The 13,473-nt window shown below is 41.5% G+C and overlaps 1 protein-coding gene across 21 annotated transcripts in view; it reads right to left on the bottom strand.

The window, feature by feature from the left end:
* The window catches only part of scrib (scribble planar cell polarity protein), a 78,384-nt gene that overhangs the window by 36,140 nt on the left and 28,771 nt on the right, over positions 1 to 13,473 (bottom strand). For all 21 annotated transcript variants that reach the window (XM_080306547.1, XM_080306537.1, XM_080306553.1 and 18 more), the window contains exons 2-8: positions 10,882 to 10,999; positions 5,204 to 5,282; positions 4,544 to 4,633; positions 2,681 to 2,737; positions 2,350 to 2,413; positions 388 to 462; positions 47 to 191 (exon numbers count right to left, since the gene is read on the bottom strand). In XM_080306547.1, coding sequence (XP_080162673.1) covers positions 47 to 191; positions 388 to 462; positions 2,350 to 2,413; positions 2,681 to 2,737; positions 4,544 to 4,633; positions 5,204 to 5,282; positions 10,882 to 10,999 — 628 coding nt within the window. The remainder of the gene's footprint in view (positions 1 to 46; positions 192 to 387; positions 463 to 2,349; positions 2,414 to 2,680; positions 2,738 to 4,543; positions 4,634 to 5,203; positions 5,283 to 10,881; positions 11,000 to 13,473) is intronic.

Here is a 13,473-nt window from a genome sequence, read left to right as displayed (position 1 = left end):
CACCAACACAGAAAACAAGCCTGTCCCTTCCCCTGGTGTTTCTCACCTATGCTGTCCGGGACGACCTCCAGCAGGTTCTGTGTGAGCAGCAGGTCTGTGAGAGCCAGGAGGCCATTCAGCTCTGACGGGAGCTCCTCCAGACGATTCTCCGACACATCCAGACACACCAACCTACGAAGGTTTCCCAGCTCCTACACACACACACACACACACAAACACATAAATTACCACTTACAGTGAGCTATAGAGACACAATACAATCCAGCAAACACAAAAAGAAGAAAACTGCTAGTGGGAGTAAATTCTGCATGAACGCAACAGTTTGGAACTTCATGAAAATCAGGACATTTAAACAAACAAACAAAAAAACGAAAAAGCTGTACTTACTGGTGGTAATGAGGACAATTGGTTACGGTCCAGCCACAGCTCCCTTAGGTTGGGGAGAGCGCCGAGGGTATCCGGCTAAAGGAAAGTAGGGGAGAAAAGAGAGTGAGTGGCCATATTTTTATGTAAAATCTAATTTGTGTTAAAACGGCACGTTGTGCAGATCGTGCTTCATTTGAAATCTGTTAGAGGGGCTGAGAATTTGGAAAAGAAAAATCATGTGACATCTGTGGATGACTGTTACAGAAAGATCTGATGTCAGCCTCAGTTATACCACAGACCGCTTCAGATGCTTGAAGCTGAAATCAGCGCTGACTAGCACGACTCCCAGTTTGACTTTTCTGACACATCAGTACCAGGTGTGCTTTCTTACCATCTCTCTTCTCTGGCAGCTGACACACACACACACACACACACACACACACACACACACACACACACACACACACACACACACACACACACACACACACACACCCTCGCCTCACCAACAGTGCCGTCTTCTTCTTGTCACTCATCACTTTTGTTTTATTTGATCATTTTTGCACTTCACTTGAGTCCTGGCCATCTGGCAGGTTGTCAAAAAAGTTCACTAGCTCAAGAAGTTCTGTTGTCCCGTGTTGTCCACGTCACATGGGCAATCGTATAAAAAACATTCCCATAAACCTCCCTCTCGCCAGGCACCTCCTCCAGTTCTCCCTGGGGAATTGTGTGGTGTTCCCAAGACAGCTAAGAAGCATAATCTGGTCTCCTCCCAGTCAAAAGTGCCTTATCAACTTCCAGAAGACATCCCAGTCAGATGTTTGTAACACCTCAACTGGCTGCTTTGGATACAGAAGAGTAAAGGCTCTACTCCGAGTCTCTCCTAAAGACTTATCCCTAAGGGTAAGCCCAGAAACCCTTCAGAGGAATCCACCCACAGCCCTTGGATATAGTTGAGGGTATTTAACCGGTAGGCTCAATTAGCTAAAGTACTGCTTCAGCTTTGCCTTTACTTCTGTTTTCACCAGCTACACCAGTAAAATTACTTCAAATCTCCAACTCTACACTTTTCCCGAGTTGGAAAAATATGCCTTTGATACTTCAGGCAACAATCCCCACAAACCTGTAGAGGACAATTCAAACTTTGAAACAGAAGATAAATAAAAATTAAAGGTGACCCTATTATGCTGTTCCTTGGTTTATATCAAGTATGTAATTTTACAATGGTAATAATGAGGTCAGTAAATGTACAAGTAAACCTCAGATCTCATAGATGCACAGGGGCTGCACAAAAATCCAACATAAGATAAATACGGATTGAACCATTCAAGTATGACAGGTGAGTACAAGAATCAGCACAAAAGCTCTCCTTTAAATATGCATATGATCTTTCCCGTGTATTAGTGTACTGAAACAGAAACTTCAGGACTTTCAGAGACTTCTAGTCTGACACAGATTTCTTAATCTAATGTTGGTAAATCAGATTCTGATTTTAGGAAAAAAAGTCAACTGAAGGATCTTGAAATGAGCTCAAATTTAAAATATGAAATAATTAATTAGCATCTAAGCTGGCTGAGCGATGGTCTATGACAGGCATGCAGGCAAGGTTTCATCATGATGTCAACTGTTTGTTCAGCCTCCGCCCTCGTCAGGACATGAGACATTGTTTGCTCTGTCCTACACAGACAGGTGGGTGTTCCCGGGCTAAAACCGGCACTCACTCTGGGGTAGTGCAGGCAGGGCTTCACTTCTTTCAGACTGGCTGGGCCGCGTTTGGTGAAGTAAACATGTGGTCTGGATCATAATTACTGTGGTGGGACTGTGAGAGGGATATTTGTGATACGTGTCAATTTGAGAGTGTGTGCGTGTGTGTATGTCTGGTCTACTGGTTGTGCGAAAATGAAAAATATTATTTTAAGACACAATCAAGGGTGTTGTCTGAGCACGATGATGATCATTTAAGGGGATGAGACGCTGACTTACCAAAACTTCCAGTTCATTGCTGCCCAGGTCCAGCTGTTCCAGTTTCACCAGGAAAGAGAGCGACCTGTATCAAAGCACAACCGGTTACGTCACACAAATATGTGCACTCAAAGAACAAAGAGCTCCGGCTCCAACTGGTAACAGCATACCATTCATTCACATGTAGTGATGTACGTTCATAAACCTGCTGTTACAAGTAACTCGTGGTGTGTGCCTTTCCCGAAACGTCTACAGTAATTGACAGGTAAAAGTAGCAGTGACAAAACACCCCAATGAAAAATGCGGAGAGTGAAATATGTATGTGTGGTATGAGCAGAGATGAAAAACTTACGTGGGCAGAGACTTCAACAGGTTCTCCCTGAGCTCCAACGTCACCAGGTTGGCCAAACTACAAAAGCAGGAATGACAGAGAACACGAGGCACATAAATGAAGAGAAACAAAAAATATGAGGGGCAGGAGTTGGCAGGTGAAGAGAATAAAGGATGGGGGAGGAAAAGAAGGGAGAGGAGAGGCAGGCTGGTTAGTCAGATGGCGGGTCTGTTCGTCTGGGCTGCCAGGCGTGGTGAGGGACTCTTCCATCTGTCTGAGAACAGCAGTGGCCCGCAGCCTCCTCAGAGCACATCGGTACTCCTCGAGAACCTGCACGCTCGCTTTATTCATGCACATCTGTAAATCTCAGTGGCCACAGGTTACAGTTTTTGCAACCTTTAAGCACTTAGGTTCTCAATCTTACGCCTGTGAATTGTCACTAAAGTGTGCACAGCGACTGCTGCACCCTCTGCTTTTGGCACAAAATAAGGAAATCTGATGCCAAAGACAGATATCAGTAGAGATGTGTGAGGCGCCTCAAATCTTAAAAAAAAAAAAAAAAAACTGTGCAAGTCCAAATATAAAAGATATGAAGACTCATTACTTTGCTGAAACATCAGGATTTCTTTCCTCCTTCTTTTGTTTAGAAATGGATCATTAAGCTGGCTTTACGGTAGAATATAGGCAATATTTTAATGATAAAAATGTCCGAGTCTACTTTTCCTACAACTTTTTACAGTGTTTTGTTCTTCATCTCGTTACCCAATTGTCCCAATTCTAATTACTACCACTGTAATGTTTTGCAGTGAACCATGGCTAGCATTGCTTTAACAAGATTTATAACTGCAGAAGCCTTGAGGTGGATGGTTTATGCTCAAAGAGTATTCATGTATAATAAATTAACCTCTCTGTCATTTTAGTCAGTAAAACTGTTTGGTCGCCTTAGGGCCTAAATGGATCATAGTAAGAATGCGCTGTATTTAACGTCAAATTAAAGCGTGTCAGTAAAGTGTACATGTCTGGCCCCTCGTGGGATTGTCATTTTCCAACATGGAAACACTTTCTCTGCCTGTGCGAAGCCAGTTCGGCCTGACTTCTGAGAACTGGTCCCACATTGCAGCAGGTCTGAGAACTAAATGTGATACAGCAAAATTTGGGGTAATATTGTAAGAAAGTAATTGTGAACAGATCCTTCAGGCTTCAGTCATTTCTTGGGGAACCCTTCCTGTTGCCACTGACATGGCCCCGGTTCATCCTGAACACAAGAATATTTGGCTTTGGTTTCAATTTAGTTTAGTCTCTCCAGGCTTGTAATAATACTATAACTATTGTGATCTTTTAAGTTCGGTTTCATTTTTTTTTTGCATAAAATTAATTTTTCTTCATCTAATAACCAGCAATGGCAGAAAAATGCGCACTTACATGAAGTACAGTAACACAGCACTCACTGTCAACTATTGGCGCAACCAATCATGCATACATTCACAGCCACCCCTCATTCCCAAAAGCCAATTTTAAGCCAGGAAATACCCTGATCTGTGGTTCCAACTTTCCATTCATGAGTTTTTTTGTGCTTTGCCAACTACCAGCTTGTTGGCACCGGTTGTTCTTCAGTAAAAAAAGGAATGAACCTGGCTCTAGATTAGGCACCGGCATCGGCACAGTGCTGGAAAGAGGACAAAGGGGCCTTTCACGACGTCCCAGACCAGGAGCAAGGTTTTTCATTTACAATGAGATAAAAGATAGCCAATGCTCCCACTTGCGTCAGTGTTGCTTTTATTTTTTTCTTAATCTAACCAAGAGGAAAAACTGAAAAAATAAACAAAAACAATCCTTTTAACTTATCAGATTGTCTTCTATGAGCCATAATGAGCGTGTACATACTTTCCAATGTCGTTGGGCAACATCTGTAATGACACATCATTGAGGGCCAGGTGAGCGAGCGCTCGGAGTTGAGTGAAACCATCCGGCAATCTGAGGCAGAGAGAAAGAGGAAAATGGTGTCTGTTAGATTTTAATGGCAACAGCCAACTCACACACTGACTACTAGCCCTCCACATCTGTTAAAGAAATCAGGATCAAAGTTTCTGCCAGCTGTTCAATCACTTTTCCATAGTAGGAGCGGAGAGATATTGATGACAGGGGGTAAGAAGGTGATGAAGGTGAAAGGGGCTATAATGGGAATTAACTGGTATCCTGGTTAAGCCAAGCGGTAGTAAGCACGCAAAACAATGATCAGCTCCAGACATGTGTTCATTTACTGTTCCTAATCCTTACTTAGCAGTGAAATGAGGGTCACACTCCACAAACTCGATATACTGTTTACATGCACACACACGAACAACTACAATATTTAAAAGTTCAGTTCACTGCACACTTAGCAAAGTAATTAGAGCAAAGAAAATGACACTCGCGCTTCATTTCGTCTGTCAAAACAGTGTTGCCCCCACAACTCTGCTCTCGTTACTGTATCTGGGAATACCCCGTTCTTATATTTTCCCCACACTGATCATAAAAAATGATGGGCTGTTGAAATGCACTTACCTGGAGAGGGGGTTTCCACTGAAGTCTGCAATCTCCAAGGCCCTGCAAAACTTAATGCTCTCTGGGATCTCAGAAATATCTGCAGGAGAAAAAGAGAAGAAGGAGGAGGAGTCAGCGTTGTGGATGCACAGATGTGGATCGTGAAACGAGCTGATGCTATAGAGCGAATGATTTTAAAAAGTTCCTCATAACCACAACCAGATGCCAAAGAGCAGAGAAGTCCGAGAAAAGAAAATGAGAGAAAAATGAGACTTTTTTTTTTTTTTTTTTTGCAGAGGTCAAAGTGTAGCAGTACATCTTGATTTTCTCAGGGATGCACTGATTGTGAAGATCTAGGCCAATAGTGGTGATTAAAGACACATGTACATATGTGTTTCAGCTAATTCACGTGATTTTTGTTCTTATTAATGACCATTTAGAGTCAGGAACCAAATAATTATTCATTATGAAATAATATCTATCCTTTTTCAAAATCTTGCAGCTCTTCATCGCATGAGCTTTGAAAATTTAGTACAAAATTAATTTAACCAGCTCATTCAACAGGGCTGATATCAGTGCCAGTTCTAATAGTGTGGTATAATTTTAATATTTACATTAGCATTTTGTTTTCATGTTCCTTTTTTCAATTCAATTTAGTTTCATTAGGTTTCAAAACTACATTTGCTTGTTTCAGTTTTTAGTCATGTTTTATTGCTTAATATTTAGCCTTTATTCTTTTATTAAAGTTTTTATGATTTTGATATAATAAGCACTTGTCAAAGGAAACACCTTTTCAAAGCAAGTGACTTATGTTTACACAGAGATCTCAGTCTCAAGAAAATCACAAACACTTCTTATGGTGGCAAAAATAACCAAATGAACATAAATTAAAACTAAGGTGAGCACACAATACCATATCAGTTATGGTTCAGTCACACTAAAAGACCTCTTTGTGGCTAGGGTAAAAATCTGTGGTTGTCCAAAGACTGCATTTAACGTTTGAGATTGTGTCTAAGGAGTTGCGGTGACCAACTGGTTGCCCACAAGTTGAGTGTGCGACACCCACGAGCAGATTCTGGGCGAACACTTTTGATACACAGGTGTTTGCGATCGTCTTCAGACTAACTGCAATCACTCATAGATTGCTGAGGGTTTGCAAATGATTTTTGTCTAATTCATAAACGCAGACAGGTCAGCAGCGTGGTGTAATCAATCCGAGCCAGTCTCCGCCAATCAGTGCAACTTGTCTGGGACATCTCTGTGTGATTGAGACTTTGGTCAGCTGATTGAAACTGGTGTATTCTTATTATATTCCTATATAAAAACAAGACTGCCGAGTGCCTTTTTTGAATTAGTTTCAAACCTATGAGATTCTGGCAAGACTGTAAGACGTAACTATGAGTTTTTGTGTGTGCAGAGAGCAACAGATTTGCAGTTTTCACCAGTTTATTACACTTACTCGCCATATTGAACAATTTACATGTAACTGCCGAGTTGGTCCCATTTAATCGCAGACTGACTCTTTCTTTCATTTTATCTGTCCAAACACACCAGCTCTGAAGAAGGCAACTGACTGTGCATGGCCACATCAGTTACATTTGATACATACATCTGAATCTAACTGCATTACATTTCCTGAGTATAAAGACAGAGAGCATTGTGTAATACTATGAAAACCACACCCCCAACAAGGGAAAACAATCAACATGCAACTATGGGCTGAAACACTAACAAAACGCCTTAAGCTGACTGAAAACATTAAGTCAGAGGATTATTTTAGTAGCCTATGTTTAGTACAATACAGTCAGTGGAAAGCCACAAACTTTTTCCCCTGGGGTGTGGGTGGGTAGGTGGGACTTGATTGCAGCCCGTCTCTCTAGTAAAATTCATGGCTAAAGATAAAGAAGGAATTAAAGACAGACAAAATTATATAAAATAAAGTTGCAGCCAGATGGTGTGCACGCTTCTATTGCTGTATATAGACCTAAGGTATTATAGATCTAAGGGATTAGGCAAAAAATGAAAAAAAATGAGTAAATAATAGTAGTTTTATGATTAAAACAATGCTTCTTCGTGTAAATACTATGTTCAACAGATGCCAAAAAGCATGACATGTTTCATACCAACACAGAGCATGTCCACCTTCGGAGTCGACGTGTGCAGCAAACTGGCTATTCAGTTATGAGTCATCAAACAGACTCTTCACAGTTTAAATGTGAATGAAAGCGAGCCGTTCACCTGCTCCCATCCACCTGCTCCCATCCACCCGAGGTCTTACACAGCTGACCACCTCTGTCGATACCTGCAGCAAGACTCCATCAATAGTTGTTTTAAGTAGAGCTGGGCGATATGAGATTTTTTCATATCACGATATGTTTTTTTCATTTCAGGCGATAACGATATCTATCACGATATAAGCCAAATAACTATATTTGTAAGATTTAAATGTGCCGTTGCTCACAAGTAAAATGTGAAATAATCAGCAGCTTGTTTTTATTTAAATATTTATTTCCCATAATAAGTTCAACAGGGTAGATGTACTTAAGGAACATGAGACTTTTTCAGATAAATAAAGGCAAATATTGCAAACTACACAAAAGGCAGCCGCTAAAGCGTTTAAGTTTCAAAATAGAACAAACGAAACAGACTAAATTGTCAATTCCACTTAGAAACAAAATATTAATTCTAAAAATAAATCTTAGTTTGTTTTACAGAAGAACAGACAAAACTGACTAACTTTTGTCAATATCAAATAAACTGAGAACTAAAAGGAAATTCTCAATCTCTCCTTGTTGTATAGCTGAGCTTTTCAAACAGTTTTAACAGTTACTTTAGTCTGACAAAAGCCGAATGACGAATTAGCGCTTCCAGTCAGAGACTGAGGCTACGTCCACACGTACACGGGTATTTTTGAAAACGGAGATTTTCCGTTTTCGTTTTAAAAAATAATCCCGTCCACACATAAAGGCAGAAATGAAGGAAAACGCTGCTATGAACATGCCAAAGCAGCAGGTGGCGCTAGATTCCTAACCGTGCCGAAATGTTGGCCAATCAGAAGTCTAGAAGCCTCGGTGGGAAAAAGTAAACAAAGCTGGGGCATAGAAGCAGAACCGGGTCGTATGTGTGGAGGGACAGTAACTGTGTGTATATGTAAGCATTTAAACACTGCAGAGAGTAGAATTAACAGTAACAGTATTGTAGAAATTCATTTCACCGAAACAATAACGTGGCGCACAGTGTGACGCATGCACCAGTTTATTGTATTTCCAGACTTGCTTTCGGCACAATTTACAGTGCACGCTACTCTGTTTTTGTCAGACTTGAAATAGCCGAAATACCTTCACACTACGGAACTTCTATGGCTCTTCCGTTCGACAATCTCTCCGGCGTTGGAACCATCATCTGTTTTCTCTTCGGTCACGCTCGGTTGATTTTTCTAGTCGGCACACTCATTTCCTCCATTACGCGCTGGCTCCATTACCCGCTGGCTGCTTCCCAAACAAACACACGTGCGGCTTGGCACTTGTGCTGTACGTAACAAGTCACGCTACGTGACGCTGCGGCTGTGATTGGTTCTATCGCGATATATCGCGATACATATCGTTATCGTTCTATCGCCCAGCTCTAGTTTTAAGGTTTCAGTTACTAAACCTTTTGCAGATTTGTTGTCGTAAGCTAAAATATAAGTCTACTAATAACTATGCTGTGATATTATAAACTCAGTTAGAAGTATATAATCATATTAATTTTGGGGCCAATGATTAAAACTTTACATGGGACGAGCAGAAAGTCTCATCTCCTGGGCACTGTAGTTGCCTGGCACCCTGAGAGTACGTCACAGCCCTGCTGAAATTAGTCCTATCCAGAAGGCAGGTCAACGACGCCACCTTACCTTGATATTAAGAGGTAGCAAAATAGTTTGTACAGTGCCAAACAGCTTAAATGTTTACTTTACTCTTGGTTGCTTAGTCTAGTGCACATATAAAAAGGCAGGGGAGGAAATATGACCTAGTGGCATCATTGCAAAGTGTATTTTCACTACTGGATGCTGCAGGTGCACACTCAGAAATCCCTACAGAGCCAAGCAGCCAATCACATTTATCTGGCTCAGCACTGTCCTGCAGCAGGAGTGGGGAAGCAGACAGGCAGACAGATGGGAAAGGCCCTCACAGGCCACTGCACACTGCCTCCCCCAGCACTTGATGCAGTGTGTAGCAGGGCAGATGTCTCCTATCTAACACAGAGACCTTTCTGCCACTACCACGGCGTTTGTGTATGTGAAGTATTCAAGGACGTGGAAAGGGCAAGATATTTGTGCGCATTACAGCAGAAAATAATATCGCTGGGCAAACTCAGACGTGGGTTTCACCTTACCTTTCTGACCGAGGGCAGAATCATCAGTTTGATTTGGATGGTTTTGTCATTTAGGCGTACATTTACAGATGGCTATCTGAATCTGGCACAGAGGGCTAGCTAATATTTAACTGATCTGACCATGCTCTCCTTACACTGGGGTGCAAAAATTTGTTTCCACTGCATGCTGCAGGTATTGCAGTGACAACGAAAGATGTAAAATGCAAATATAAAGATCATAGAAAACTACTCCAGCAATTAATCTGCATACAGGCAGGTTTCATTTCTAAAATCTTCATCATGGTGTTAAATAAAGTGATGGTTTATGGGAGAAGCTGAAGCTTCATGTCTAACCTTGTGGAACAGGTGATTTGATAAAGTGCTACTACTGGCTTTTTACCCTCACTGGTTTTATTATGATTATTGTGATTAGAGTAACAAGGGCTGCTGTTGTGAAGTCTAGAAAAGTGTTTTCTTTGACTTCACCTGGGTTCGCCGTCTCAGGCACAGAGGCAGCTCCTCACAGCTCATTGTGTGTGTCAGAGAAACGAGGCTTCGGCACGAGGCTGGACCGCTGATATGAAAAATAGATGTTTCTGGGCTTTAACCTTGTATTCTTTTTATTTCTACACATACTTGTGGTACGTTTTACCGTAGTCATGCATCGATTTTTAGTCACCGTTGCGAATGAAGCACTTGTGCTGTCTGGCCATGAACAGCGTTGGCTTCATGTTGTCTTTCAACCCCAATAAGACTAACCGCTTTATTTCACTAATCTCATACACCCTGACCCCAATTTTATAACATAAAGCTTAACTTAACTGAAGCCAATGTGACCCCTGCATCAGTACTTTCTGCATGTATAAAGAGCACACATCGTGTCATACTCTGGAAGCTACATTCAGTGACGGGTAAAAACTGTCAGTCCCATTGATATGAAGATGAGTTTAGTTGTTTAAAACCATCAGATTTGGACCTTTTAAGTCAAAGTCACTTCATTTAATGTGAAAATAAGTGGGTGGCAGCATAAAAAGATAAATGTTTGTTAGAGAGGGGTTTCACGGGTGAACACAACTGTCACTGGTGGAAACTTCATTACAAAGTTGGCCAATGAACTTGCCCAATATGCAGTTCTTACTGGTCCTGGGCGATCAAGACACTGGTTATGTCCTCCTGAGTCCTTTTACTTCATAATGTTTTCTATACTTTGCTAAACAGTGGTGACTTTATTGTTTTATGCTGTAAACTAAAGTCACTATCCCCATATGAGGACATACTTTTAAAAAAAATGTGTCAAAGGGTGGTTTTATGAGAGTTATGACAGATGGTTCGCAGTGAGCTTGTACCGTTCCTGGAGATGTCCAGTTCCACCAGTTGCATGAAGTTAGCCACCTCAGGCGGGAGTCTCTGGATCTCATTGTCGCTCAGGCCGAGTTTCCGGAGGTTCAGTAGTCTGAAGAAAGGCTGTAAACACACATTAAACAACATTAGTCAGAATAACTCTTTCAATCAGGCTCAATGCACAAGCAGCAGGATGATAGCATTTGAGAATTAATGATCAAAAAAATCTCATGATTTCAGTCCCTGGATTAACTGATGTACTAGTTGTTTCAGCTTTATTAATGTTCCTTTTTAGACCAGGAGTAGTAAGAGCAATGCGATCTCACATAAAATTAAGAGCTGATGATGGTCCACATGCAGCCTCAGGCATATCCACAATTTAGTTATGATTACAGGGCGCAATTAATGATTCCTTTCCTTATTGATTAATTCTACTGATTATATCAACAGCAAACTTGAAACAAGGTCAAAGGTCTGGCAGCAATCCCAAAAATAATACTGCCTCTCTTCAAGGAAGTGTTAACCTTCCCTGAAGGACGGTAATAAAAATATTTTCCAACCAGTTTTTGTTATTATTATCAAATTACAGGAAAATGCAGAAACTTCTGTAAAATAAGGTAACACAGACTCTTTAATTTAACTATACCCCCACAACGGCACATTATGAGAAAGGAAAAACCGTGTGTGGTGATACAAAACAAAAGATAAGCAGATTAGTGTTTTTGTGGCACAAAAATTGACACACAAGATAAGTAAATGACTCCAACAAACACCTAATAGATAAATTAGTTCATTGTTTTGGTCAAAAGTCCTACAAACGATTTCAGTTGTGTTTCTCAAGTGTTGTTGACATTCCTCTCTGCCCAACCATAAATTCAACATGAAACATCCTTTATGTGCAAAAGAGGGCAGCATCTAAACAACTGGTTTAAAAAAGGGGGGGGGGATTAAAATCCATCCTTATATTCTCCCAAAAAAAAAATAAAAAATTCCTCCACACCATGGCAACGGCAGCCAAACAAAGTGGCTTTCGTTCGCAGAGCTGGGAAGAGTGCTGCGGCTGTGGCCGTGCCAAGTGCTTTCACAAGAGCCCGGTTGTTGGCGAGGCGAGCGTTCAGAAACATTCCTCCGCCAGCCGCACTGTGTGCGTGTCATCTGCTGCTCAGATGGACAGACAAGACAAGCTGGCAAGGAGCAGCAAGAGTAACAGGACAGAACTATGCAGTTATTAACCCCTCAATCAGACCCGGATTGTACTGCCCACAGAGGATCCACTGTCCACCCTGTCAACAGTCCCATCAACTGCTCGGACAGGGAGGAACAGCCTTCAGGAACTTGCAGACTAAAGCATTCTGGAAAAGGAATTTGTATAAAGTTATTCTTCGGGTTGTTTTTCTGAACATAGAGTGCCCTCACGTCCGCAAGCTTGGAGCCTCGACCTTAATTCAAATTAAACCTCAAGCCATCAGCAGCATCTTCTGCTGAAAACAACTTTTGTGTTTCAATCACCAATGATTCGTTTACTAAACTGAAAAATCCAAACAATTTCTAAGCTCTTCCTCCTCCACTGTGGATTAAAGATTTTAAAAAACCTGCTTACGCTACAGCTTCCGAACCGTTGCATAAATATGAAATAAATCAGATAGCGCCAAATCTTCTTTCATGTGTATTATGAGGATTTTGTCTGACATAAGGGTAAAAACAAACATCCCGAGAGAAAGCTCTGTGTTTAAGCTTGTGTTCAGCTCCACTGGTTTCCTCAATGACAGACATTTCCTGATAACTAGCGATGCGTTTCGTTTGGCAGGGGTTAAAAGGCATTTATACCCCAAAAATTTGGCTCGTCTTTTGCTGGCAGCGCAATGACGGGCTCGCCGGTACTTTCCAAAATTCTGATTGGAAGTTCCCCACCTGATGGCGAGTGAAATGGGAGGAGAACATAAACAGAGAAAATAAACAGAGAGTGGGCGTTGGCTCATTGAGGAGCAGGTGAGAGGGATCAAATGGCAGAAACGAGAAACAGGAGCTGAGAGGTGATCATGTGAACAGGTAACCATGTGCAGGAGCCAGGTGGGAACCAGCCTCTGGGAGGGGAGGAGGAAACCTTACTGGGCAGAACAGGAAAAACTTAAAGATGAAAAACCCCTCAGGGTGGTGTTAGAACCCCCACACTTGAACCAGAGTTTTTAAGCTCCTGGAGGGAGACGACACTACGACTACTGGTTACAGGGAGCTTTTTTCTGCACACTTGTTACCCAGAATTTGATCAATAAGGAGAGCGTAAGTGCCAACACTCCAACGCCCTCCTGTTTTGCCATTACTCCCAGCAAACTCCTGGAATTTGCATTGGTCTCAGTGTTTATTTTGAATAATTGGAACACACGCATCAACAGGTCTCGTGCATTTACCTCACATTACCTAAGTTACCAGATGAATCCAGTCTACATACACAGTCCATACCCTCCGTGCAATATTACCCCATCTGTCACTGCAACCACATCAGGGTGAATAACTAAATAAAATGTTGTAAACAAAAACAAGAACAAGAACAACAATAAAATCTGCTCTTGAATGCATCTAATTTCAGAACGGCTAAT

Source organism: Astatotilapia calliptera, chromosome 9 (assembly GCF_964374335.1).
Source record: "Astatotilapia calliptera chromosome 9, fAstCal68.1, whole genome shotgun sequence".
Taxonomy (NCBI): Eukaryota; Metazoa; Chordata; class Actinopteri; order Cichliformes; family Cichlidae; genus Astatotilapia; species Astatotilapia calliptera.
The sequence above is the reverse complement of the archived record's forward strand: the minus strand, read 5'-3'. Positions and strand labels throughout refer to the sequence as shown.